Source organism: Mauremys mutica, chromosome 26, assembly GCF_020497125.1.
Source record: "Mauremys mutica isolate MM-2020 ecotype Southern chromosome 26, ASM2049712v1, whole genome shotgun sequence".
Taxonomy (NCBI): Eukaryota; Metazoa; Chordata; order Testudines; family Geoemydidae; genus Mauremys; species Mauremys mutica.
This window is the reverse complement of record NC_059097.1, coordinates 11,674,536-11,702,321: the sequence shown is the minus strand read 5'-3', so window position 1 is coordinate 11,702,321 and position 27,786 is coordinate 11,674,536. Positions and strand designations below refer to the sequence as shown.

General features: G+C 49.8%; 1 protein-coding gene and 1 non-coding gene across 2 annotated transcripts in view; one reads left to right on the top strand and one right to left on the bottom strand.

The window, feature by feature from the left end:
• Positions 1-27,786, top strand: part of LOC123356632 — a 1,710,063-nt gene that overhangs the window by 774,976 nt on the left and 907,301 nt on the right. The window contains 2 exon segments of the mRNA XM_044999989.1: positions 31-1,710; positions 25,834-26,262. Coding sequence (XP_044855924.1) covers positions 31-1,710; positions 25,834-26,262 — 2,109 coding nt within the window.
• Positions 7,969-8,040, bottom strand: TRNAA-UGC. The gene has a single exon. It is a non-coding gene; the product is annotated as a tRNA-Ala (tRNA).

The window sequence follows — 27,786 nt, the reverse complement described above, 5'->3', positions numbered from 1 at the left end:
GAGAATCAACTTGGAAGAGACACACTACACATGCCACGAGTGCGGGGAAAGCTTCAGTCAGCGCTCACTCCTTATCACACATCAGAGAATCCACACAGGAGAGAAGCCCTACACATGCTCTGAATGCGGGAAAAGCTTCAGTCATCGCTCTGCCCTCATCAGACATCAGAGAATCCACACAGGAGAGACGCCCTACACATGCGCTGAGTGTGGGAAAAGCTTCAAGCAGCGCTCAAACCTTATCACACATCAGAGAATCCACACAGGGGAGACGCCCTACACGTGCTCTGAGTGCGGGAAAAGCTTCCGTCGGCGCTCAAACCTTATCACACATCAGAGAATCCACACAGGGGAGATGCCCTATACATGCGCTGAGTGCGGGAAAAGCTTCCGTCTGCGCTCAAGCCTTATCACACATCAGAGAATCCACACAGGGGAGACGCCCTACACGTGCGCTGAGTGTGGGAAAAGCTTCAATCGGCGCTCACACGTTATCACACATCAGAGAATCCACACTGGGGAGATGCCCTACACATGCGCTGAGTGCGGGAAAAGCTTCAGTCAGCGCTCTGCCCTTATCACACATCAGAGAATCCACACAGGAGAGACGCCCTACACATGCGCTGAGTGTGGGAAAAGCTTCAAGCAGCGCTCAAACCTTATCACACATCAGAGAATCCACACAGGGGAGACGCCGTACACGTGCTCTGAGTGCGGGAAAAGTTTCAGTCAGCACTCAAGCCTTATCACACATCAGAGAATCCACACAGGGGAGATGCCCTATACATGCGCTGAGTGCGGGAAAAGCTTCCGTCTGCGCTTAAGCCTTATCACACATCAGAGAATCCACACAGGGGAGACACCCTACACATGCGCTGAGTGCGGGAAAAGCTTCAGTCAGCGCTCAGTCCTTATCACACATCAGAGAATCCACACAGGGGAGATGCCCTACACGTGCTCTGAGTGTGGGAAAAGCTTCAGTCTGCGCTCAAACCTTATCACACATCAGAGAATCCACACAGGAGAGACGCCCTACACATGCGCTGAGTGCGGGAAAAGCTTCAGTCGGCGCTCAAACCTTATCACACATCAGAGAATCCACACAAGGGAGATGCCCTATATATGTGCTTAGTGCGGGAAAAGCTTCCGTCTGCGCTCAAGCCTTATCACACATCAGAGAATCCACACAGGGGAGACGCCCTACACATGCGCTGAGTGTGGGAAAAGCTTCAAGCAGCGCTCAAACCTTATCACACATCAGAGAATCCACACAGGGGAGATGCCCTACACGTGCTCTGAGTGCGGGAAAAGCTTCCGTCTGCGCTCAAGCCTTATCACACATCAGAGAATCCACACAGGGGAGACGCCCTACACATGCGCTGAATGGGGGAAAAGCTTCAGTCTGCGCTCAAAGCTTATTACACATCAGAGAATCCACACAGGAGAGAGGCCCTACACATGCTCTGAGTGCGGGAAAAGCTTCAGTCAGCGCTCACACCTTATCACACATCAGAGAATCCACACAGGGGAGACGCCGTACACGTGCTCTGAGTGCGGGAAAAGCTTCAGTCAGCGCTCAAGCCTTATCACACATCAGAGAATCCACACAGGGGAGACGCCCTACACGTGCGTTGAGTGCGGGAAACGTTTCATTGAGCACTCAGACTTTGTCAGACATCGTAGAATCCACAATGGAGAGAGACCCTACACATGCTCTGCATTTAGGAAAAGCTTCAATCAGATGTCATTTTCTCTTAGATATCAGAAAATCCAAATGGGAGAGAACTGTAAGAAATGCCTTTATTAGGGCTTCCCAAAGATTTGTTTTTAAAAAAATCACATTTGCTAATTCCAATATAGTGATCTTTGCACCATCTTCACTGTGGTGTCTCAGCTCTGCCGGATGAGTTGCCTGCTTCTGACTTTTGCAGTTCACCCTTCTTTGGGGTCAGTCCTGTGATCTTTTCTATCAGCTCCTTTCCTTTTGACTTGTAGGAGCGTGTGTCCCTCCAGCCAGGAATTTCATCAGTCCAGGTGGGGGAGAGAGGGTTGATGCCAACAAGCTACCCTGAGGCAAAAGTTACCTGTGCCTTACATCCACTAGGACTGTACATGGAATTGGCTGCTCAAGTTAGTGATTTTGGTGTAAAAAGACAATTATAGTTGTAGAGCAGAAGCAGCCCAGGGAGTGAACCTAACAGACAGTGATCAAGTGATCTCTCTCCTGCCATCCATCTCCATCCTCTGACAAACAGAGGCTAGGGTCACCATTCCTTACCCATCCTGGCTAATAGCCATTAATGGACTTAACCTCCATGAATTTATTCAGTTTTCTTTTAAACCCTGTTATAGTCCTAGCCTTCACAACCTCCTCAGGTAAGGAGTTCCACAGGTTAACGGTGCGCTGTGTGAAGAAGAACTTCCTTTTATTTGTTTTAAACCTGCTGCCTATTAATTTCATTTGGTGGCCCCTAGTTCCTGTATTATGGGACTAAATAAATAACTTTTCCTTATCTACTTTCTCCACATCACTCATGATTTTATATACCTCTATCATATTCCCTCTTAGTCTCCTCTTTTCCAAGCTGAAAAGCCCTAGCCTCTTTAATATGGGACCCGTTCCAAACCCCTAATCATTTTAATTGCCCTTCTCTGAACCTTTTCTAATGCCAGTATATCTTTTTTGAGATGAGACGACCACATCTGTACATAGTATTCAAGATGTGGGCATACCATGGAGTTATATAAGGGTAATAATATAGTCAGTCTTATTCTTTATCCCCTTTTTAATGATTCCTAACATCCTGTTTGCTTTTTTGACCGCCTCTGCACACTGCGTGGGCGTCTTCAGAGAACTATCCACGATGATTCCAAGATCTTTTGCCTGATTGGTTGTAACTAAATTAGTCCCGATCATATTTTATGTATAATTGGAGTTATTTTTTCCAATATGCATTACTTTACATTTATCCACATTAAATTTCATGTGCCATTTTGTTGCCCAATCACTTAGTTTTGTGAGCTCTTTTTGAAGTTCTTCACAGTCTGCTTTGGTCTTAACTATCTTGAGCAGTTTAGTATCATCTGCAAACTTTGCCACCTCACTTTTTACCCCTTTCTCCAGATCGTTTATGAATAAGGTGAATAGGATTGGTCCTAGGACTGACCCTTGGGGAACACCACTAGTTACCCCTCTCCATTCTGAGAATTTACCATTAATTCCTACCCTTTGTTCCCTGTCTTTTAACCAGTTCTCAATCCATGAAAGGACCTTCCCTTTTATCCCATGACAGCTTAATTTATGTAAGAGCCTTTGGTGAGGGACCTGGTCAAAGGCTTTCTGAAAATCTAAGTACACTATGTCCACCAGATCCCCCTTGTCCTCATGTTTGTTGACCCCCTCAAAGAACTCTAATAGATTAGTAAGACACGATTTCCCTTTACGGAAACCGTGTTGACTTTTGCCCAACAATTTATGTTCTTCTATGTGTCTGACAATTTTATTCTTTACTATTGTTTCAACTAATTGCCCTGTACCGATGTTAGACTTACTGGTCTGTAATTGCCGGGATCACCTCTAGAGCCCTTTTAAAATATTGGCGTTACATTAGCTAACTTCCAGTCATTGGGTACCGAAGCCAATTCAAAGGACAGGTTAAAAACCATTGTTAATAGTTCCGCAACTTCACATTTGAGTTCTTTCAGAACTCTTGGGTGAATGCCATCTGGTCCTGGTGACTTGTTAATGTTGAGTTTATCAATTAATTCCAAAACCTGCTCTAGTGACACTTCAGTCTGTGACAGTTCCTCAGATTTGTCACCTACAATTTGGCAATGTTTATGCTCCTTTCTAGGATTTGACTTCCACTTTTTAAAGGAAGTCTTTTTGTCTCTCACTGCTTCTTTTACATGGTTGTTAAGCTCCGGTGGCTCGTTTTTAGTTCTTTTACTGTGTTTCTTAAATTGGGGTATACATTTAAGTTGGGCCTCTATTATGGTGTCATAAAAGTGTCCATGCAACTTACAGGAATTTCACTTTAGTCACTGTACCTTTTAATTTCTGTTTAACTAACCCCCTCATTTTTGTATAGTTCCCCTTTTTGAAATTAAATGCCACAGCATTGGGCTGTTGAGCTGTTCTTCCCACCACAGGGATGTTAAATGTTATTATATTATGCCGTTTATTTCGAGCAACTGCAGTTATTCAGGAGAGTACAGACAGGCAGAGTTTCCCCTCCCGAGGTAGGTCTCGGTTAGATAAACAATTAAGGCAAGCATTTATACCTTTTGTGACATATAGTAAGGAGCAACAACTGCATTTTGTTTGTACATATTCCTTTCTGATAGCTTACTTCTCTCAGCAATTTCTGCTACAATCTGCATTCTATTCTTATCTAACACAAGGTTGAAAACCAGCATCTCTTACAGTTCTTTTCCGCTCGCCCACGCCCTGCTTGGAAGTCTCCCGTTATTAGCTGTTAGTTAGCCTGGTAAATATCAAGTCCCTGAGAAAACACAGTTATACGAAGCGAAACAAAATCACAAACAGAAATGTCATTGGAAATTCAAAAATTAAAAAGGAAAATGCAATTCCCATGACTTCATTGTATCTGGGCCATTCCTGTATCGAGAGTACCCGCTAAGGGCCCTGTGTGCTTATGGGAAACCTGGAGGAACTCATAGCACAGCCTGGACATGAAACTCAAATGCTCCCAGGTGCCACAGTAAAACCCTTTCCCTGCTGTGGTGATGATGATTTTATGAAAATATGCTAATGAGTGTGAATATAATGTAACTGGAACATGCTTCATGCAAAAGGTCTCTTGTGCAGTATCATTACAAAGCTTATTATCTACTGTGTATGTTCAGCCTATTTGTATGAACCGATCTTTCCTGTATCTGAAGCTAGAAATATGAACTATAACTCTGAGGTCCTGTTGTAATGATGCAAAGTGTGGGCCATTAATAGTGGTTTGGACTCTTGATGGCTCCCATTAACCAGGACAATTGACTGGAAATGGCTCTGTCCTGCACCATCTGTGAGTCAGGCCAGGAACAATGAAGGCTTGGGGTCTCACAGGGCATGTGACCATGTCACCTGGTACAGGAATCCATCTTAAACCTGGGGCTTTTCCCCAGGAGAGAGACAAAAGATTCCTGCCTTGTACCAAATCTGTTTAAGGGGGTGGAACAGAAGAAAGGTGGCTGCAGTCATGAGAAATCCCCTAGCTACCACCTGAGCTGGAACAAGGACTATACCAGGTGAAAAGATTGGGCCCAGACAAGAAATAAGTCTAGTCTGCAAAAGAAGCTTATTGGAAGATCTCTGAGGGTGAGATTTTATCTGTATTGAGTTTCATACTGTATTAGTCTTAGACTTGCATGTTTTTGTTTTATTTTGCTCTATGGAGTATACAAACTCCACAGAGAAGGAAAAGTTAATGCCTTAGAAAAATCTGTGTGTGTTAGAGTGTCTTGGAACCACTCTCCTATAGCTTCTTTTCTCTGATTTCCTTTAGAAAATCTGAAGCAGGGAGCAGAAAACCATTGTCTTTTCTGAGGTGTGAGCTCAGGACCTACTGAGTATGAGACTGACATGCTGCCAACTATGCTAAGAAGGCCCAGGAAAATGTTTAGGCTCAGTGCATATAGGACCCTCCTACAGCAGTGACTGGAGCAGGGAAGGAGCTGGAAGAAGCAGAGAGATCTGGTGCCCACAGACCTGTCCTGGCATCTTTCTCAGCAGCAAAGAAATCAATTTTCCCTTCCAGTGAACAATCTGCTGGAACTAATGGCAGCACAGGGGCGATGTTTCTAAAGTATGCACCCACCTCTACATTTTAGAACTTACTCTCCTTTTTCTAGTATAGCACTTTGTATATGAATTAGGCAAAACAAACTACACAGGTAAGAGAAACAAGGGCTTGAGAGAAAGCTTGAACTCATAACCCCAACAGATGGCCCCTCTGCACTAACCAGTTGCACCCCTGAAGATGTTTTTTAAACACATTTGGGAAGCAGGCAGTTATCAGTCTCTGTGGTTCACACCTTTGCCTGGTAATTGAAAGGCTGCTGGTTCAAACTTAACTCAAGATGCGGCTTTTCAGCTATGAGACTCCAGTACATTTTAACAGGAAGAAAATCTCCTCTATTCTGGCTTTGCCCCATTTGACTCCTTCTGCCCATCTTCTCCCCCTCCCCCAGTCTCTTTCCTTCCCCACTGGGGCCATGCAGAGAGGAGCCCCAGTCAGTCTCTGTCACAGAGAGTCTGTATCCCATAAAGGGAGGGAGGGAGGGTTTACTTTAAAACACTGATAATGGGGCGGGGAGTGGTGTGCGTGGTTAGGGGGGGAAAGGATGGAGAACTAACAGTGGGGCACAGAGAGATTCCCCCAGATTTGGGAGCTCCCCTGCTGCCCCCCATCAGCCAGCTGTGAGAAGAACAACTGTGGTGGTGGGGGGGTCTCCACATGCTGCCCCCGCCCCAACTGCCAACTATGGAAATGGGAGCTGCAGGGGTGGAGTCTGCGGGCAGCGGTGCACAGAGACGCCCGAGGCCCTCCCGCTTATGGGCTGCTGCCAGAGGTGGGTGCACGTTGCTTTTGGAAGATGCCAGAGGTAAATGCTGCACCCCTCACCCTCTCCTGCACCCAGAACCCCCTGCCCCAGCCCAGACCCCACACCTGTACCCAAACTCCCTCCAAGAGCCTGCCCCCCACACCCACTCCTGCACCCCAACCCTCTGACTGAGCCCAGACCCTGCACCCAAACTCTCCCAGAGCCCAACCCCTCTCCCTCCCACACCCAAACTCCTTCCCAGAGCCTTACACAGGTGTGTGTGGCAGGTGGGGCAGGACTTGGTCCCATTCTGGGCACCACCAAAAATTATACAAACCTCCTGCCCCTGTCCTGCCCAACCTTCTGCTGATGCACCTCAGCCCACACCCGTGCAGGGTTTGAAGCTTTTGTTGCTTAAATTCGAGGACACGGAGGAATTTCAGCTCCCCTTTGCCCAGAGGGAACCTTCACCCCACTCCTAACCAGGTTCTTGTCCATGGGATCACTGTAGGGGGGCTGGGTCCCTCGGTGTCTTTTCTCTCTCTAGGACAGGCCAGGGTGCAATAATTGGCGCATCTGAGCACCCAGGACCTTCTGTGGGGCTGCCATTCCCCTTCCCCTTCTGTGGTCCCATCTGCCATTGACTCCAGCCTTTTTTCTATCCATCGTCAGCACCATCCCAAGCCAGCAGCACTCGCCTCAAAAAGACAGAGTCCAGTGGCACCTTACAGACTAACAGACGTATTGGAGCATAAGCTTCCGTGGGTGAATCCCACTTCGTCAGATGAATGTAGTGGAAATTTGCAGGGGCAGGTATAAGTATGCAGGCAAGAAGCAGGCTCGAGATAAGGAGGTTAGTTCAATCAGGGAGGATGAGACCCTCTTCTAGCAGTTGAGGTGTGAACAACAAGGGAGGAGAAACCGCTTTTGTAGTTGGCTAGCCAGGCACAGAATTCCCACTCCATTCATCTGACGAAGTGGGGATTCACCCAGGAAAGCTCATGCACCAATACGTCTGTTAGTCTAGAAGGTGCCACAGGACTCTGTCGCCTTTTACAGATCCAGACTAACACGGCCAGCCCTCTGATACTCAAAAAGACAGTGTCCCCTGCTGGGAGTAAATCACTGACCTCTCTCCTCCCTGAGCACTGACTGCCCCTCTGTTTCCTTGCCTCTCAGGCTGTGCAGATGGGACCTTTCCCTCCAGTGCTGGAGGATTCGGCCTTCTCATCTACCATTGTCCCAAGCAGCACAGCGGGTGCGAATCTTAAATGTACCGAGGTGACTTAGGAGCAGAACCCCCCCAGACCTTCCATGCAATTGTCACTTGCCCCTCACTGAGCAGGACTGAAACTGGTGGGCCACATCCCCTCTGGGCATGAGCAAAGCAGCAGGGTGAAAAAATGATCATGAAGATGCTGAGGATTGAACCCAGGGCCTCATACATGCAAAGTATGTGCTTAACCACTGAGCTACATCCCCTAGCAGGTTGTGTTTACTATGGGTTACACTCAGAGCCCTCCTGTTTCCAGAGCATCCAGTGACCTATAAGCTTCACGAGAAGCCCGTTCCCCTCTCTGAGGACCAATCCTGCTCTCCTGGAGGTGACTTGTTCACAGGGGTCACTTTTCAGCAGGGCCAGATTCTATGTGTGGGGCAGAGAGAGTGGATGCCCTGGTCTCAGGGTGCAGAGATACACTCAGCCCTCTCCCCTGCATTGGGTTGGGGGTGCGGCAATCCCCTGCTGCAAGGTCATGGTGGGGGATGCTGTGAGCAGCTCAACACCTCACCCTGGTGGCAGAAGTGGTGTGCGGAGCTACAGGTGTTTCTAGGATCTGCTATTTCCACCTGCCTGTAAACTCCAGCTTTCCCCAGCACATTCACTGCAGTTCAACTGGGTCAGTTTCCATGGCTGAAGAGCAAAGAATGGCTCCCAGTTTCCCTTCTATTGGCAGCAGAATTAGCCTGTGTCAGTGATTAATGAGGTGGATCTAGTTGTAGATTGTTATTTGTTCCCCACTTTGACAATTCACACAGTCCCTTTCCCAGGCAGATTCCCAGCACCTCAGTGATCCTGGTAGCAGGGTTGGGTCCTGAGATTTTCAGGGTTCTTTTCCCCTCCACCTGGAGTGAACCAGCTTTTTCCTCATCCCAGACATTCCATGAAATAACAACAGGGGCATAAAGAAAGAGGGGAGGGAACATTTCACGGCCAGGGCTGGATGTGCCCAGAGCCCCCTGCTTGTCCATTGTTTCCATGGAATTTGGCCCCCTGCTTTGCACAAGGGACAGAGAAAGATCTTGCTGTTCCTGTGTCTGTGCAAAGAAAATTGTGCTTCTGTACGAAAGAGAGGCGGGAAATGGCCCCATGATGGGGCAATAGCCTCAGGGTTAAGAGCAAAGGACAATGATGGGAAGGTTCACAATTGACTCAGTAGTTGCATACAAAGGTGCAGGTTTGGCAGTTGCACTGGGAAATTCAGGCTCAGGTTGGCCACCCCGGTCTAGGTGTAGAAGTGACAACATTTAAACTTGAAAGAGGGGCCAATTTCCCCATCATTTCACACCTTTACACCCAAACACGATGACTTTCTGAATGAACCCTCCTCGTTCAGCCAGAAGATCTTGGGGTGGATGTAGGAGTCACTGGGTAAAATTCTCTGGACTCTGTTCTGAATCAGGTCAGAGCAGAGGTACCTAGTGATCTAGTCTGGCTGTAAAATCTATAGATCAACACCATTAATATGAAATTAATCCTCAGAAACGGCTGTTCCCCACCCAGACCCCAGGAAAGGGCTCTCCAGGGAAGGGGGCTGTTGAGGAAGGAAAGAAGAAAGACGTCCTTCTCCCCCTGGAGGAACCGGGCTCTGCGCTTTTGACAGAAAGGAGGGCAAGGAAATGGCCACACGATGGCATCAGAATCTAAGAAATGAAACACAATAGGCTTATGTCCACACTGCAATGTAACACCCAGGGCTGCCCCATACCAGCTCAGGCTCCCGGGGTTTGGGCTGTGGGTGGTAAATTTGCAGTGTAGATATCTCGGCTCAGGCTCAATACCGGGCTCTGAGACCCCATAAGGCAGGGAGGGAGTTAAAAAAAAAAGGCAGAACAGCAGTGGAGTATTACCCTGGTCTCAATGGCATTTCTCCATCGGTCTGTCTGCCTTGGGGCAGGGACAATAACACGTCCTGCTGCTTTTGTTATTTCAAAGGGCGGTTTAGGATTTCCATTCTCACACATGGTGCACGAAGCAGGACTCAACCCTCAGTGTAAACTAAATGAGCCGCCCATAGATTCTGGCAGCCACAATGAGGCATTTGGTGTGAGACTTGCATCTGAAGAAGTGGGTATTCACCCACGAAAGCTCATGCTGCAAAACGTCTGTTAGTCTATAAGGTGCCACAGGATTCTTTGCTGCTTTTACAGAACCAGACTAACACGGCTACCCCTCTGATAAAAGAGTCATAGTGGGCTAGACCATAGTCTGGACTTCGGGTCTGCAAAAGAGCTGGCACAATCCATAGACCAGGTTGTTATATAAAATGCACATGGATTTTAACCCTTCACATACAGTAATGGGAAAGTTCTTGGTTCAGGCTTGTAGCAGTGATGGAATAAACTGCAGGTTCAAATCAAGTCTCTGGAGTACATCCCCCACTGGGATGGGTAATTCAGTCCTTTGTCTAGAGCTTCAGTTTGTAGCAAAGTCCCTCCAGAGGTATGAAGCAGGACTGAAGACAAGATGGAGACGAGGCATCAGCCTTTTCTAGTTTCTTGCCATGTGGTCTTTGCTTTCTTTGTCCCAAGGACACTCTATCCAGCACGTGGCGTAGAAAAACCTTAGAGTTCGTCCATAGGCAGGTCCCTGCAGACCTTGCTGAGTCACAAGGCGTATCTGCCTTCTCTCAGTGGGTCGATTGTATAGCTGATGGTCCTTAGTGGGCCATCAAGCAGGCTAGGCAGAACTGACACCAACTTGTCTGGGGTGTTTCCCAGAAGCAGAGCACAAGTTTTAAATATGGACAGAATAGAGCCAATACTTATAACGTCAACTACAAAAATGATACACATCTAGAGATAGCATCACTATAATCAGCCAATCAGAACCTCTCCATAGACCCCTTACACGACAACCTTTCTACAATATTGTCTGCAAATATAGAACAGCGGTCGCAACGGTGATCTATACAGTTACAGATTATGTCAATAACGTCACAGGAGGTGACACGGCATCAGTGAGACTGATACTGGAATAGCCTCCAGTTTTGGTGTCCTCGTTTGAAAAAGATGTTGTGAAATTGAAGCTGGGGCAGCAAAGAGCCACCAAATGTCCTGAGGGCTCGAGAAAAATGCCTTCTAGTGAGCTATTGAAAGAGCTCAACCTGTTTAGCTGATCAAAAGAAGATTGAAAGGTGACGTCATTGAAGTGTTGAAGTGCCTTAATGGAGAGAAAATACTGGGTATTAAAGGGCTCTTGAATCGAGCAGAGAAAGGCATAACAAGACCCAATGTCTGGAAGGTGAAAAGAGACAAATTCATATTACAACTAAGGCACAAAGATTCAACAGCGAGGATGATTGACCACAGGAACAAGCTACCAAGGAAAGTGGTGGATTCTCCATCTCCTGATGTCATTTCATGAAGACTACATGCATTTCTGGAATGTGTTTGCCCCCAAAGTAGCTCTTGTGTCATACAGGAGGCCTGTGATATGCAGGGGGTCAGATTAGATGCTCTAATGGTCTCTTCTGGCCATAAAGTCGACTAATTTCTGAAAAACTGAGTGTAGCATTGAGAGCAGCATCTGATGTTTTCCTGTCTAGCCGGCTTGCTGCCTAGAACGAACGCTCCTTGAGTGGGGTGATCCACAGGGAGTAGCTCAAACCTGCAAAGTGCCTGGCCAGGGGCAGGACATTAGCCCAGCAAGGGAGGGGTGCGGCAGTGACATCACAAAGGCCTTTTGCAGGACCTCAGCCTATTGGTCAAAGGTGGTGGGGAGGTGGTGACCTCACAGAGAGATGCTGACATCAGCCAGGCAGGACCGGGGCGAGGGGCCAGGGAAACCTCAGAGACCCCTGTGGCTTTGCTTCAGCAAGTCTCCTTCTCCAGGTCTCTCTTTGAGGACTGAGAGAGTATTCGGGTTCACGGACGTGAGCACCAGGAGGAACCTCTTTCGAGTTTTCTCCTTCCCTTTTAGTGATTTTACTAGAAAACAGCCGTCCCTGTTTAGAAGGTTAGAGCCTCCTGGAGGTTTGAAGTCTGATCAATCTGGTGACAGTTGAATTCTAGGCATGGAAAACACGAGCTTAAGGAGGCAGAAGTTTATTGCGCACCTGGGATTTTGTCCCTCAGAATCACTGGGGACATTAGGGTTTGTCCTTTTTGTTTCCCCTTTTCCTCCATCCGTCTCTTCCTCCTTTCTCTTCGTTTCTTGCTTCTTTTGTCCTTTCTCCTGTTCCCCTCCCAACACCAGGAGGGAGGGGTGTGTGTGTGTGTGTGTGTGTGTGTGTGTGTCGGGGGAGTGCTCTGCAGCTCCCACTGTGGGAAGTCCACCCAAATATGTGGGGCTGAAATAGTGCTCGGGCAGTGATCCCCACCAGTGACCTGGGCCATCCTTTGGGCTCTCTGGTGAGAACCCTCAGCCTCCCGTCCTCAGTCTCTACCCTGATTGGCTGAGCAGGGGGTTATTGACAGGGAGGAGACTCAGGTCCTTGTTGTTCTCTTTTAAGACCAAGGAAATAAGTCAGAACCAGTTCTATGTTTGATGGATTTTGCTGCTTCTCTGCATTAATGGTCTCTGAGCAGTTCATGATTCTCTCTAACATTGCAGTTCTCCTCAAATACTTGCTGAATAATTACTGTCACTGTTGTTGGTCTGGAGCTCATCTGAGAGCACTTTATTCAGGTCATTCAATGTCTGAAATTCAAAATCCGATGGTTAATTTGAAAATCAGGGCTCTTGGGTCCTATTCCCAACTCTGCCACTGACTGGCTGTGTGACCTCAGACAAGTCAATTCTTCTTTCTTAGCCTCAGCTTCTCCCTCTTTCAAGTAGGGATAATAATGATCTGCTCCTACCTACCTCAACACACTCACTCTTCCCCAACACACACACTGTCTCTCCCCACATACAAACAGTCTCTACCCCACCAAGCACACTGCAGTTGAAAAGCAGCTGGTAATCTAGTAAGATGCCCGTGGAACGGTGGGATAGAGAAACCTGCATCATGTGATGCTGTACCAGCCCGTGAGGCATTGCAAACCCTTCCCAAAACACCCTGCAGCCAGTTGCACAGTGGGATAGTTGCCCACAGTGCACTGCTCTCTGTTGCCATCCACGAACTGCTAGCATGGATGTGCTCTGGGGACACAAGGGGCATAGGGAGGACATTCAATAGCTGTTTTAACTAAACACTTTAACTAAAGCAGCAATGCCGGGGGGTTGGTGGCTCCTTTCTTTCCTCAGCCTGGAGTAAACTCAGCTTTTTATTCCATTCTTGATGTTTCATGGAATAACAACAGACGACCGAAGAAAGACGTGGACAGGGTGGGTCTCAGGGGAGGGGCAGAGAGGTTCGAGCGGTGGGCAGAGCAGGTCTCGGAGGTGGGGGCAGTGGGCAGGGCAGGTCTCAAGGGAGAGGCACAGAGGTGTGGGTGGTGGGCAGGGTGGGTTCCAGGGACGGGTCAGGGAGGTGGCGGCTGGTGGGCAGACCTTGTGGTAGGGGGTGGAGAGGCACGAGCAGCAGGCAGGAAGGCCTTGGGGGAGGAGAGGAGCGAGCGAAAGGTGGCTCAGCCGTCCTCAGCCAAAGAGGAAGAGCGGGGGTGGGAAGTGGCCAAACAGGAGCAAGGGGGGAGCACAGGTGGGGCCTCAGAGAGAGGAGAAGGGTGTGGGGGGGCAGTGCCATGGTCGGCACCAATGGGCCTCCCACTTCTAGGGAGCTTCCAGCGCTCACACCCAGCCTCCCCAAATGCAAGAGCCATGGGCCACCTATTCTCTTCATCTTCACTAACCAAGCCCCTCCCCAAGCTATGTTGATGGGAGAAGCCCTCCTGTTGGCACAGCGCTATCTGCACCGGGGTTAGGTTGATATAACTGCATTGCTTAGGGAGGTAAATTTTTTACACCCCTGAGTAATGTAGTTACACCGATCTAATTTTGTAGTGTAGACCTGTCCAAAGAACCTTGGGAGTAAAACTTCACCTGCTCCTCCGCTTTACTGAATCCAAACACCAGGAAAGCTTGTCAGGCCCAGATGGAGGTTGGCAGAGAGTCAGGTGTGTGCAGACATGATCCCTCCAGCAACTGTAGGCACCATGGCTTAGCTGGCTAAAACCACTGTTTTGTATACAGGAGATCCTGGGTTCAAGTTCCAGTGGTACCTTACTGAGTTGCTTTTGGGGCACCTGGTATTGGCTACTGTCAGAAGACAAGATTCAGAGTTAGATGGACCTTCGGCCTAACCTAGTGTGGTTTTTCTTATGGTTTGAATTACACTCACAGGCACTGAGGATAGAGTTACTGAAAGTTTGGGAGTTAGGAGCTGATAGGTCAGTGGTCCAGTCCCCTCACAGACGACCCCGTCCCTCTGGGACAGGGGCAGGTCTGAGCTCTCACACCAAACGCTCATTGTGGCTGCCAGAATCTGTGGGCAGCTCGTTTAGTTTATGCCAAGGGTTGAGTCCTGCTTTGTGCACCGTGTCTGAGAATGAAAATCCTAACCTGCCCTTTGAAATAACAAAAGCAGCAGGACGTGTTTCTGTCCCTGCCCCAGAGCAGACAGACCGATGGAGAAATGCCATGAATCCAGGGTAATACTCCCCTGCGGTTTTACCATTTCCACTTGCTAAACTCCCTCCCAACCTTCTGGGCTCCTGGAGCAGGGGACTGAGCCTGAGCCGAGACACGGACACTGCAACGTTACAGCCCAAGCCGCATGACCCTGATTAATGTGACATGGGCCAGTCGTGGGTGTTTCATTGCACTGGAGACGTAGCCTAATGTTATGTCTACACTGCGATTAACACACCCAGGGCACCTGTCGCAAAGCCCGGGTCAGCTGACTCAGGGTTATGGGGCTTGGGCTGCAAGACTATAAAATTACAGGGCAGACAGATGGGCTTGAGCCCAGTCTCTGAGACCCCACGAGGGGTGAGGGTTTCCGAACCCAGGCTTCAGTGTGAACACAAATATCCGCCCCACAGTTTTTAGCCTCTCAGCTTTAGCTCCATGAGCCCACGTCAGATGGCCCAGGCCAGCCACGCTGCCATCTTTATCCCAGGAGAGATGGACTCTAAGGGTACGTCTCCATTGCAATGTCAGCCCAGGGGTGGCACGCTGTGCTCAAAGCAGCACCCTGGAAGCCCCATATTCACCACCATCATATACTGATGATACGGTTTGTATGAAGTCTGCCTGGTGAGGTATCATTTCAAAAGTCTTGGTCTGTTGAACATTAATATTGTGTTGGATTGTGTGTGTAGCATTGGCTGGGAAGTTTTGCTCTGTGTGTGTTACTGAGATGAGGTTGGGAAATGCCCACCACCAGCCTTTCAGGTGTGACAATGGAGGAGCCAGACTCGCTGCTGGCCCATTAAAGGGATCCACACTCCCAAGGACTATCCCAGGAACCGTGTACAATGCAGACTTCTCCGAGATAGTACAGCGACAATGGGCACTGCTTGACTCACATCCTAGCAAAGGTACTTCCTAGCAAGTTGGAAGAAACTATGAAACGGGGGGTAGAGACATTATGAATTGGCCTCTCTCCCCCACAACTCAACACCTGTAAACACATCTGGAGGACAAACACTGTTAGGTGTGAGAAGTATAAACTGTTTAATATGTTCAGTTAGTTGGTTAATAAGATGTTTATGAAGTAAATCCAGGGCCGTCCTTAGGCATAGGCAGAACAGGCAGCCGCCTAGGGCACCACTAGGTCTGGGGGCACCGCTCTGTCGGGAGCCGGGACAGACGGGAAGCAGTGGAGCATGTAAGAGCAGGCTGCTGGGTCCTAGAGAGAGCCGAATGCAGCACAGTCTGAGGGAGGGGATTGGCTGCTGGGGTCTCTGGGAAGGAAAGGGGGTGGGGGTTGAGGAAGGAGCTCACCTGTGAGTGTGACTCTTTCCCCCTGGCTGAGGTGAGGCGAGGCAGGCTCTGCGGCTCTGGAACCAGTATCCTTTGTTGTCCCCCATAACATCCATTCTTCTCCCCCCCTGCCCCATGGAGCACCCCCTCCTTTCTCCCTCCTCCCCAGGAGCATCCCTCTCTCTCTCCTCCCTCCCCTCCGCCAGGGCTGGGTTGGGTGAGGTGCTGGGGGGTAGGTGGGGGGAGGAGGCTGGCTGCCTGCTGAGGAATGAAAGTGAAAGTAACTCACTTCCTCGGCCAGGATTGGAATGTCACACGGGGCTGGGCTGGGGTTAGCCAGATGTGTGAAAAATCAGGACGGGGGTGGGGTAGGGTGAGCAGATATCCCTATTTTATAGGGCCAGGCCCAATTTTGGGGGCTTTTTCTTATATAGGCTCCTTCCCCCCCCCCCATCCTGATTTTTCACACTTGCTGTCTGGTCACTCTAGGTGGGGGTAATTGGTGCATATATAAGACAAAGCCCCAAATATCGGGACTGGCCCTATAAAATCAGGACATCTGGATCTGGGCACCCTAGCTGGGGAGCGCCTCTCCCCCGGGCTGGCAGCTGCCAGCGATCCATCTCATCCGGGGGGAGCTGCACTGGGCAGGATGAGCTGCTGTGGCTCCATGGGTGACCTGTCCCTGAGATCAGATGCTGTGCTAACTTCACCATGGTCCATAAGGCTGGTGGTGGTGCCCATTGGTGTGTGATTGGACCTGAGGGTTTGCTGCTGCTGTTGCCATTCTGCACCCCAAGAGGTGGATTTTGGGGTCTACTGCTGCTGTTGGACCAGCAGGCTGGGGGGTGAGCCAAGCATGAAAGCAGTACTGTGTTGCCATTTAGATTGTCATTTAACAACTTTGTTTGCCAAAAATTCTTGCTAACAATCCTGAATCCAATTTCAATATTTTTTTTTAAATTAATATCTTAGCCAAAAACAGAAAATTAAGTTGTTGACAATTATTAGTGCCAGGTTTGGTTTGAGGCAGGGAGTGGGCCAGTTTTCATCAGAGAAACAAAAAATGTTGACTAACTTTCCTATAGCCTGTTACTCCTGATAAGAGCCCTCCAACAACTGTAATGTGCTCATCTCCTTACTAGTGTATAAAGCAGGGGTCAGCAACCTATGGCACACGTGCCAAAGGTGGCAGGTGAGCTGATTTTTGATGGTACGCAGCGGCAGGCTGAGCGGCTCAGCCCATCACTGCTCTGGGGTTCCGGCTGCTGCCCTATTGCCAGCTGGGATACCGGCCACCGGCCCCACTCAGCACCTGCTGCTGGCCTGGGGACCCCCAAGGAACCCCAGGCTGGCAGCGGGCTGAGCAGGCCAGCTGAACCACTCAACCTGCTGTCAGCCTGGGGTTCCATTCATTCAGCCGGCAGTGGGCTGGGGGGTTGAGTGGCTCAGTCTGCTGCCAGTCTGGGGTGCCGGCAGCACTCAGCCTACTGCTACTCCGGGGTTCTGGCTGCCGGCCCCTTGCCAGTCAGGAGCCCAGCCGCCAGCCCCACTCTGCCTCCTGCCAGCCTGGGTGAGCAGAATCCCAGGCTGGTAGCGGGCTGAGGGTGGTTGGCAGCCGGGATCCTGGGTGGCAGGAGTTGGTGGTCAGAACCCCAGACCAGCAGCGGGCTGAGCAGGGCCTGGGATCCTTGTCTAGGGTTCCAGCCATCAGTCCCGTTCAGCCCGCTGCCGGTCTGGGGTTTCATTTACTCAGCTGGCAGCAGCCTGAGCAGGACCTCAGATAATAACAATAGTTTATTTATATAATATAGACATAGAGAGAGACCTTCTACAAACATTAAAATGTATTACTGGCACGAGAAACCTTAAATTACAGTGAACTTGGCACACCACTTCTGAAAGGTTGCCGACCCCTGGTATAGACTGACCATATGTTGTACTAAGATTCTCCTGCCTTTTTTTTTCTTCCTGTGAGTCAATATAGCTTTTGCCAGCCCAGAAGTTGGGCAGCCAATGTTTTACATTTTCAATGTTTTCTCCAACTTTCATAAAGTAAATACATAGTTATTATGAGTTAAAAAGGCCAGGGACACTTCCTTGTGAAGAATCTGTACAGCAGATCGTGCTAGAGCTGTGAAAATGTCAGTTTTTGATGGAAATTTAGAGGCAGTGATTTATCATGTATTTTATCATGTGAATGTGCTGCTATTGCCAATGTCTTTCCAAACAAAAATAAGGCACAATAGGACTTCTGTAACATTTCTGTGCTACCTTAATCTAGATGAGATGATTCTGTGCTGACTTCATTTTGGTCACTTTGTGCTTTACCTAGCAGTAAAACTAGGGTTATATTTTCCCACTGTTTGGAAACCCAGTTTATTAAATTGATTTTGCAGCCAAAAAAGCCAGAAAGATTGCTTTTAATTAAAAACAAATCTTTGTTTCAATACCTCTTCATATAAATTTCCAATAAAATTTTGACAAATGAAAAAAATTATATTATTTGCATCATTCTGTCAAATCAGAATTTTTTCTATAGGGCTACTTCTTTAGTGCTAGTGCATCACCATTACAGTGTGCTTAATTAAGTTAAATTGGTTTTAATAACGTGAATGTGGCAAGTTTTCCAATACTGTAAGCTTATATTTGTGTTGCTAAGAGCAGATCAGGCACAGGGGCACCAGTTTAATAATCTCGCCTAGGGCACCATAAATCCTAAGGACGGCCCTCTCCCTAGCCTCCGTTCGCAGGGCCGGCTCTAGACCCCAGCACGCCAAGCGCGCGCATGTGGGGCGGCATTTTGCCGGCAGGGTGGCAGGCAGCTCCAGCGGACCTTCCGCAGTCATGCCTGCGAGAGGTCCACCGGAGCCGCGGGACAGCGGACCTGCCGCAGGCATGACTGCGGAGGGTCCGTTGGTCCTGCGGCTCGGCTGGACCTGCAGCAGGCATGACTGCGGAAGCTCCACCGGAGCCGCGGGACCAACGGACCCTCCGCAGGCACGGCTGCAAGAGGACACCAGGAGCCGCGGGATCGGCGCCCCGTAGCGCGCCCCCTGCGGCGTGCTGCCCTGCTTGAGGCGGCCAAATTCTTAGAGCCGCCCCTGTCTGTTCATCAGAGGATGGAGATGGATGGCAGGAGAGAGATCACTTGATCATTGCCTGTTAGGTTCACTCCCTCTGGGGCACCTGGCATTGGCCACTGTCAGTAGACAGATACTGGGCTAGATGGACCTTTGGTCTGACCCGGTACGGCGGTTCTTATGTTAACATGGGCCTAGATTCTCAGAACAAACACTTGGGTGTTGGGGGAGAAAATTCCCTAATTTGTGAAACAGGAAACAGACAAAGCAACTCCCTGGGCGGGGCTGGGAAAACTGACCAGACTTCCAGTGCTGAATCCAGGGGCTGGTGTGACATGGAAAGGGGGCACCCAGCAGGGAGGTGTAGGGAAGATGTCCCGGCCCCTCACATCCAGCTGCTGGCAGTGGGGAGGGTGTTGGGTTCTCTACCATGGGGCTGTGCCTGGACCCTACTGGGGGCTCCATCTCTTGTATCAGCCTCTGGCTAGTAGGTCTGTGGTGGATCTGCTGGGAGAGACAAGGGGCTCTCACTTCGTCCCCTCACCCAGATGTCTCCTGGCTGCTCTCAGCAGTATGGGGATAGGACTCTGCTGACTCTCTGAGCTTCCATTTGATTGGCTCCTTTCCTCCGTGAATAGTGGGGCTGTGAGTGGGGCAGCAGGTACTGAGTGTTGGGCTCTTGCTCTTTCAGGGGCCGGTGACCTTCTAGGAGGTGGCTGTGTATTTCACCAGGGAAGAGTGGGCTCTGCTGGACCCCACTCAGAGAGCCCTCTGCAGAGCCGTCATGCAGGAGAACTGTGAGACTGTGACCTCGCTGGGTAAGGATTCCCGTCCCCTCGGTTTTTAGAAGGAGAAATGCAGAGTTAAGGTTCATGTCACTCCCCCAGTGCCACCTCTGCTCTGCCCTGTTTCAGCATCACCCCGACATGCCAGAAACACCCACACTAGCCCTCTCCCCTCCCCCATTACAGAGCGCTCTGGGAACACAGCAGTACAGCAGAATGTCTAACATGTTCTTCTCTTTGCTAAGATAATATTCGGGTTCAACGCCATCATAGCAAACAGAAGCTTCCTCCCCCTGGCCTGCTCTCCAGTACTGAACCTCCTGCACACAGGCCAGCTGAGACTTGCACAGTGTTACTACCCCATTGCCCTCAACCTGACTTTTCCTTTTGAGTCACTGCCTTCACTTACCCTCACCAAGCCCCACAGATCACTCGAACATACGCCACTAGGGTGCTGACAACCCCCATGGCAAGAACACGCCCTTGGGCACCTTTGCTGACCAAGCCTACAACACTCAGCACGGAAATGAGGCAGAATTGCCCTCCAAGTTTCACATGCACCTCTCTGCATAGCACAGGCACAGCTCTGCCCAGCTGCTCCAACCCATCCCTCCATCAGCCAGTCACAGCTACAGCTGGCCCAGTGCACACAGCTGGAGGCATGCGGATAGATGCTGGGATTCCCACCTGTGAGCACAGCACAGACAATGTCTTAGTCTCAGTCTTTCCTCGGGTCGATTATAGGTTCATAGATTTTAAGGCCAGATGTGACTATTAGGTCATCTACTCTGACGTCCTTCATACCACAGACCATAGAATTCATCCCGTTACTGCTGCATTGAGCTGAACACCTGAGTCCCTGTGGCAGTTGGTTAACCTTTGCACGGCCCACACAGAACCATTCTCACTGGTTCTGGCCAGCTGCAGGGTTAAGGGTTGGGGGAAAGTTTACATTAACGTTTCATTTCCTGGTCTGCAGAGGTTTAAGTTTACTCACCGTCCATATGGTGCAAGGCAGGAGACAGCACTGGGCAACCTTAACGCTGCATTAATGTAGCTTATGAGCATTTAGTTTCCTGTTTTAAAAAATGGATGCTTTTGCCGCTGTAGCTGTGTCTGTAATTGAGCTTTGGCCAGCAGAGCCATGTTGGATGGGGTGCGTGTGTGCGCATGCGTGTGGGCACTTTTTCACAGCCTTAAACAATAGAGCTGGACTGGCAAAGCTTTTAAGAGCTACCTAAGACCTACCTAACTAGTTCCTCGACAGACACCTGACACGCCCCCTTTGGGTGAACGAATATGCGTGTACCTGGTCTGTGGGATCCCAGTAAAACATTAGGCACCCTGTGCCCTCTGCCAGGTGGCATCAAGAGGTCCATGATGAGTCACCTCCTTCTCCTCCTCCAGTCACTGCATTAGAGTGTCTTTAGAATGAGCCGGCTGAGCCCCGTTCCAGCCTTCTGTTTGGGTTCCACGGGGCTCTGTCCTTGGGCCTCTTCTTTTCTTCCTCTGCACCTTATTTCTGGGGAATCTCATCCGCGCACACACATTCAGCTACCATCTCTGTGCTCCTAACTCCCAGTTCTGCCTCTCTGCTCCTGGCCTGCCTCCTTCTGTCGCAACTGAAATCTCAGCCCCTCTCTCTCTCTGTCATCTCCTCACTGATGTCCAGCCATCAGCTAAAGATCAACAGCTGAACCAGAGCTCTTAATATTTCCCCCAAGCCCTCCCCCCACCTTCTTTCTCTACCGCCGCAGACAGCACCATTGTGCTGCCTGTCACTCAGGCCCATAACTGTGCACACGGAGCTCCCTCTGGGGCCTCCTATCCAGGCTGTGCCTACACCTGGCATTTTCTTTTTGCGTAACATCCTTAACAATTGGCCTTTCCTATCCATCCGCGCAGCTCGAGCTCTTAGTCATCCTCTCCTGTCTCAGTTACTCCACCATCCTTTTCTCTGACCTCACCTTGCGCATCTCCATTCAGAAGGGAAAAGCGCCCTCCTGGTCCTCGAACATGACTTAGGAGGGAAGGTTGAAAGAACTGGGCATGTTTAATTTTGAGAAAAGAGTGAGTGGGGAACTGAGAACAGTCTTCAAATATGTCAAGGGTTGTTATAAGAGAGCAGTGATTAACTGTTCGTCATGTCCACTGAAGGTAGGAGGAGAAGTAATTGGCTTGATCTGCTGCAAGGGAGGTTGAGGGTGGGTAATTCAAAAACCTTTCCAGCGATAAGGATAGGGAAGTGCTGGAATGGATTACAAAGAGAGGTTGTGAAATTCTTGTCCCAGGAGGGTTTTAAAAACAGGTCAAACAAATTTCTGGCATATTTACACCTGCTCCTGCCACAGGGCGATGGGAATGGAGTAGATGACTTCTTGAGGTCCCTTCCAGCCTATATTAGAATATTTTAGGATTCATTGCCTTAGCCCTTTGCTTTGATCATGTCTCCTGGTGGAGAATTCGGACCTCCTTTGTGGATCGGCTGCAGGTCCAAATTTTGTGCCTAGAGCCCTGAAAATCTGCAGAGATCCATGGACCATTTTTGCGGATCGCAGATCGGATGCGGATATAAATTTTGTATCCATGCAGGGCTCTACCTGTCTTACTTCTGTCTATACCTACAACTTAAATCTATTTCGTACACAGTGACTACATCTGAAATAACATATGAGATCACCATAACCATGATCAATGAATGATAAAACGAACTAATTGGCTCCATGAACCACGGAGACTCTTCCTTTTCCATCCCCACCTGCAAGAGCCGCCGTCTCTCTTCTCTGCATGTTCTTTGGATCTTCCAATTTGTCCCTCCTGAAGTCACATGGCCTGATTCTTATTTTTCACATTCTCCTTTGGCAGAAGAATTGGTCTGTGGCTCTTGAACTACACCATCTAATTTGCCAGCTTCCTCCACACACAGTGTTTTTTATGCTCCCTCCCTTTATACCTGACTCGCTAGGTTCCCTAATGCCACAGGATGTGCTTTCCTGACATCTAATGCTGCTGAGATCCTTCCTTCAGTGATATCCCTGCCCTTCCTGGTCCTTACTCCACTGAACCCCCCAGCCCATGCTTCCTGTTCCCAGCTTCCCCTGGACTCTCTCTTTGGCTCTGGACCTGTCTGTCAGCAAGAAGCAGTGCCAGGGACACTTACCCTCTGTCTGGAGTCTTCACTTTCTGGGAAATGCAGTTCCAGTCTCTGTTTTTTAGGAGCCTCTTTGATAATGAGTGTCTGGCTCTGTGTGTTCCCAGCAAAGATGGGGATAGTTAAATCCCTCCTAAGCAGAGTGTTCTGCACCTTTGAGCACCTGGGGAGGTGGCCCTGCGATTTATTGTTTAAAATGGACTGGGGTTAAACTAATAGAATGTTTTTTATGATGATAAATGGCCTATGAATTCCCCTGATCTCCTTTGTTTTCTTTCCCTTGAGCAGGGTTTCCAGTTTCCCAACCCTCTGTGATCTCCCAGCTGGAACGAGGGGAAGAGCCGTGGGTCCTGGATCTCCCTGGTTCAGTGGAAAGCGAGATCCTGGGAAGTCCCTGCACAGGTGAGGAAACATTAAACCAACCCAGAAACTGTAAGTGCCTGAGAGAACCCGCTGGGATTTCCCACACAGACTCTGTGAGCTCAGGACAGTCCCCAGCAGATCTCACTCCTGGCTTCCTACAGATGATGATTGACACCTTGGCTGGAGCTCCCTCCCTTCCTACTGAGTGTTTGGATGGGATGTGGGCAGGGCCGGCCTTGGGGAAATAGCACCCTGGGCAAACTTGCATTTTGGTGCCCCTGGCTCTCATGGGCTCCCTAGGCAACCCACGTTCCCCTCCCCCCAACCTCTGCACTGTGTCCCTTTGCCCCAAATGCCTGCTCCCCCTCCTGCACCCCTAATCCCTACACCCCTTCATTCCTAACCTCTGCCCCCCTCGTGCACCCCAACACCTGCCCCCTCCTGAGCCCCTAACCCCTGCACTGTGCCCCCTTCACCCCAGCCCTTGCACTCCACTCCTGTGCCGCAATCATTAATGATCTGGAGGATGGCGTGGACTGCACTCTCAGCAAGTTTGCAGATGACACTAAACTGGGAAGAGTGGTAGATACGCTGGAGGGTAGGGATAGGATACAGAGGGACCTAGACAAATTAGAGGATTGAGCCAAAAGAAACCTGATGAGGTTCAACAAGGACAAGTGCAGAGTCCAGCACTTAGGGCAGAAGAATCCCATTCACTGTTACAGACTAGGGACCGAATGGCTAGGAAGCAGTTCTGCAGAAAAGGACCTAGGGGTTACAGTGGATGAGAAGCTGGCTATGAGTCAACAGTGTGCCCTTGTTGCCAAGAAGGCTAACGGCATTTTGGGCTGTATAAATAGAGGCATTGCCAGCAGATCGAGAGACGTGATCATTCCCCTCTGTTCGACATTGGTGAGGCCTCATCTGGAGTACTGTGTCCAGTTTTGGGCCCCACACTACAAGAAGGATGTAGAAAAATTGGAAAGAGTCCAGCAGAAGGCAACAAAAAATGATTAGTGGGCTGGAGCACATGACTTATGAGGAGAGGCTGAGGGAACTGGGATTGTTTAGTCTGCAGAAGAGAAGACTGAGGGGGGATTTGATCGCTGCTTTCAAGTGCCTGAAGGAGGGTTCCAAAGAGGATGGATCTAGACTGTTCTCAGTGGTAGCAGATGACAGAACAAGGAGTAACCTCAAGTTGCAGTGGGGGAGGACTAGGTTGGATACTAGGAAAAACTATTTCACTAGGAGGGTGGTGAAGCACTGGAATGGGTTCCCTAGGGAGGTGGAGTCTCCTTCCTTAGAGGTTTTTAAGGCCCGGCTTGACAAAGCCCTGGCCGGGATGATTTAGTTGGGAATTGGTCCTACTTTGAGCAGGAGGGTGGACTAGATACATCCTGAGGTCCCTTCCAACCCTGATATTTTATGGTTCTATGCAGCCCTTCACTGCTACCCCCTGCACCACTCTCCTGTGCCCTCAACCCCTGCACTGTGCCCCCTTTGCCTCTAACCCCGGCATCCCCCTCCTGCACCCAAGTGGGGAACCTGACCTGGATGCACAAAGCAGCTGGCATTGCTGCTCGCTCCCCCACTGGACTGCTGCTCCCCCGCCCCACACAGCCCTGGGGGGCTGGGAGAGGGGAGCAAGGAGCGACGTCAGGGCTTCCTGCACCCAGGTCACTTTCCCTGCAGGCTGTGTAAGGGGAGGGCAGGAGAGCAGCTGCTCCTGATGTCTCAGCACCGCCCAGGTGGGGAAGTGACCTGGATGCAGGGAGCCCTGGTGTGTGTGTGTGTGTGAAGGGAGTATGTGCCTGAGTGAGTGAGCGCGCTGTCTCTTTAAGCAAGTTCTCAGGGTCAGGAGCCTGAACTAGGCTTGTTCAGACAGAAGCAGCTGCCGGCAGCTCTGGCCCCAGAGAGGCAGCAGCACACGCAGATTCCCCCCGTCCTGTCACCCCAGCTCAGTGGAAATCGGGTACCCGGGTGTGGGGGAGGGGATCACCCCGCCATCAATCATCACCTCCCCCCTGCAGAGCAGTCAGGTCGATGCTCCCAGTCGGGGGTGGACGGGGTGACTCCGGGGGTGAACGGGGGGTGGGGGGACAGGAACAGCAGCAGCTGCACACGTGGAGCAGGGCGGAAGAGGGGCCCCTCTGCTCCGGAGCAGTCACCTGACTCTGACGGCTGGTCGTCCAATTTCCCCCTGCAGCTCAGGTCTCTCCCACTCCCCCACACAGCTGCTTATCTGCCTCCCTGTGCCGCTTTCATCAGCCCAGCGAGCCTCTTGGCAGCAGGTCAGGTGGGAATCCAAACCCTGCACCCGGCACCCCCTTGGGTGGGGCACCCGTACGGCCCCCCCTAAAGGCCGGTCCTGGGTGGGGAGCAGAATTGATCCCCTCCACTGTCCCCTGTGGGGAAGAGTTAGGGGGAGTTCAGTCCCCGATTTTTATTTTCTGTCTCTCCAGCACTTACTTGGGTTTGTTCTCTGCCTTTCCATCCCCAATTCTGAGATTTCTCCTCTCTTCTAGCAGGTGATGGGGTGGTGAGGGAGAGCGAGGAGCAGAATCCTCACCAGGAAGATGCTGAGCTCGCCGAAGTGCATGGGGAATTACTGCGAAGAGCCAAAGGGAGTGTGTCCAGCCCCCGTGAGCAGGGAGAAGCTGGTGAAAATTACCACAGACCAGAGAGAGAGCAGGGAAACCACTCAGAGGAGAGAGTGGATGAACCCATTAATTGTCAGGGAACTCACAGGGACCTCAAGGAAACTACGTCCCAGGAGAAAATCCTCACGGAAAAGCGAGAGACTACGTGTAGTGAGTGTGGGAAAAACTTCCATTACCGCTCAGCCCTTATTCGACATGAGATAATCCACACGAAAGAGAGACCCTACGAATGCTGTGAGTGTGGGAAAAGCTTCAATCGTACCTCAGCCCTTAGTAGGCATCAGCAAATACACAGAGGAGAAAGACCCTATGAATGCTGTGAGTGCGGGAAAAGCTTCACTCAGAGATATACCCTTAACTCTCATCAGAGAATCCACACAGAAGAGCGACCCTACGAATGCTGCAAGTGCAGGAAAAGCTTCACTCAGAGATCAGCCCTTATCTCTCATCAGACAACGCACACGGGAGAGAAACCCTATGAATGTTGCGAGTACGGGAAAAGCTTCTCTCGGAGCTCAACCCTTGTTACACATTACAGAGTCCACACCAGAGAGAGACCATATGAATGCTGCGAGTGTGGGAAAAGCTTTACTCATAGTTCAGGCCTTTCTAAACATCAGAGAATCTGTAAAGGAGATAAACTTCATAAAAACCTTCTCTAGAGCTGTCAGGAGATTTTTTCTTTAATTCTTTTGACAGTTCCCAGGTAGTGAGTGTTAAGGCTGTTTGCATCTTTTGCACACTGTAGTTCCTCAGCTCCCACACATGAGCTTTTGAAGCTCGCCTGTCTTTGGGGTGGATCCTGTGGTCCTTTGTATCAACTCCATTGTCCTGCGAGTCATTGGAGCGTGTGTCCTTTCTACCAGGAATGTCATCACCCCAGGTGGGGGAGATGGGGGATGTCTTCAACCAGCTACGTTGAGATAAAATCTACCTGGGTCTCATCACTGTGGTTGTCATGGAGTTAGCTAGCTTGAGTTCACTTTCCTGATGTAAAAAGAGAACTATTCTTGCACTAAAGACATGGGCCATGGATAGTCGGTGGAGTTATCTTGCACATTTCCTCCTGTCTGAGCTAACCATCATCACATTTCCTTTTCTAAACAAACCTGGAGATTCACATTTATACTCCTCCTCCCAGTGCAAAGTTAGTGTTAGAGACGTCAAGTTCCTCTTTGAGGAGACATTGTCTCATTCCCAATTGTTCTCACATTACCCTGGATTGTGCAGAACAGCAGTTATTTTATTGACTTATTTTCTCATTTAAAATATATTTAAATATGAAGAAGAGCTGGAGCAGTGTCAGGGAAATAAGGGTCATTTTAGGCTCTGACACTGGAAGGAGATGGGGCGACTCAGACATTCCATCCTTCCCCATCACCCCAGAACTGTTACCTTGTGCCTGAGCCATGCACAGTTCACCCCTTCGTATTCTTTCGCTTCCCAACGTGTCTGGTAGGGTCATGTTCTTGGCTGTCCATGCTTGGGAATGGTGCTTGTACACGTCTTTGATCCTAAATCAGAATCAGTCTGGCAGGAGATGAAAGTGTCAGACTTGGAAGGGGATTTCAAATGGATCCCAAGCACCGTTCAAATCCCCTTTTCCCTCAATGGCAAAGCCGCTTCTGGGAAGGTCGGCTGACTTTTCTCCCGTTATGAAGGTGCTAAAACTCCTGTAAATAACACTAATGAGAAAGGTATCAGAGGGGTAGCCGTGTTAGTCTGGATCTGTAAAAGCAGCAAAGAATCCTGTGGCACCTTGTAGACTATCAGACTTTTGGAGCATGAGCTTTCATGGGTGAATACCCACTTCGTCGGATGCATGAGAAAGCGCTGGGTGAAGCAGGTTTCAGTGGATCATGGGAGAATCTCTCATCCTGATTCTGAGACATCAGATGTAACCTAGTCTGGAATTTCACTTTAAATTAAAATGAAAGTGTCTTCTACCTCTCTGTGATATGGGTTTTCTATCTTTCATGAAGGCTCCTTGGTCATATAACTACATGTTAGTTTTGTTTGACAGAATGTAGCTCAGATTTTTTGGGAAATTTCAGACAAATTACCATTTTTTTACTTCAGGTTTGTTTTTCCCCCTATC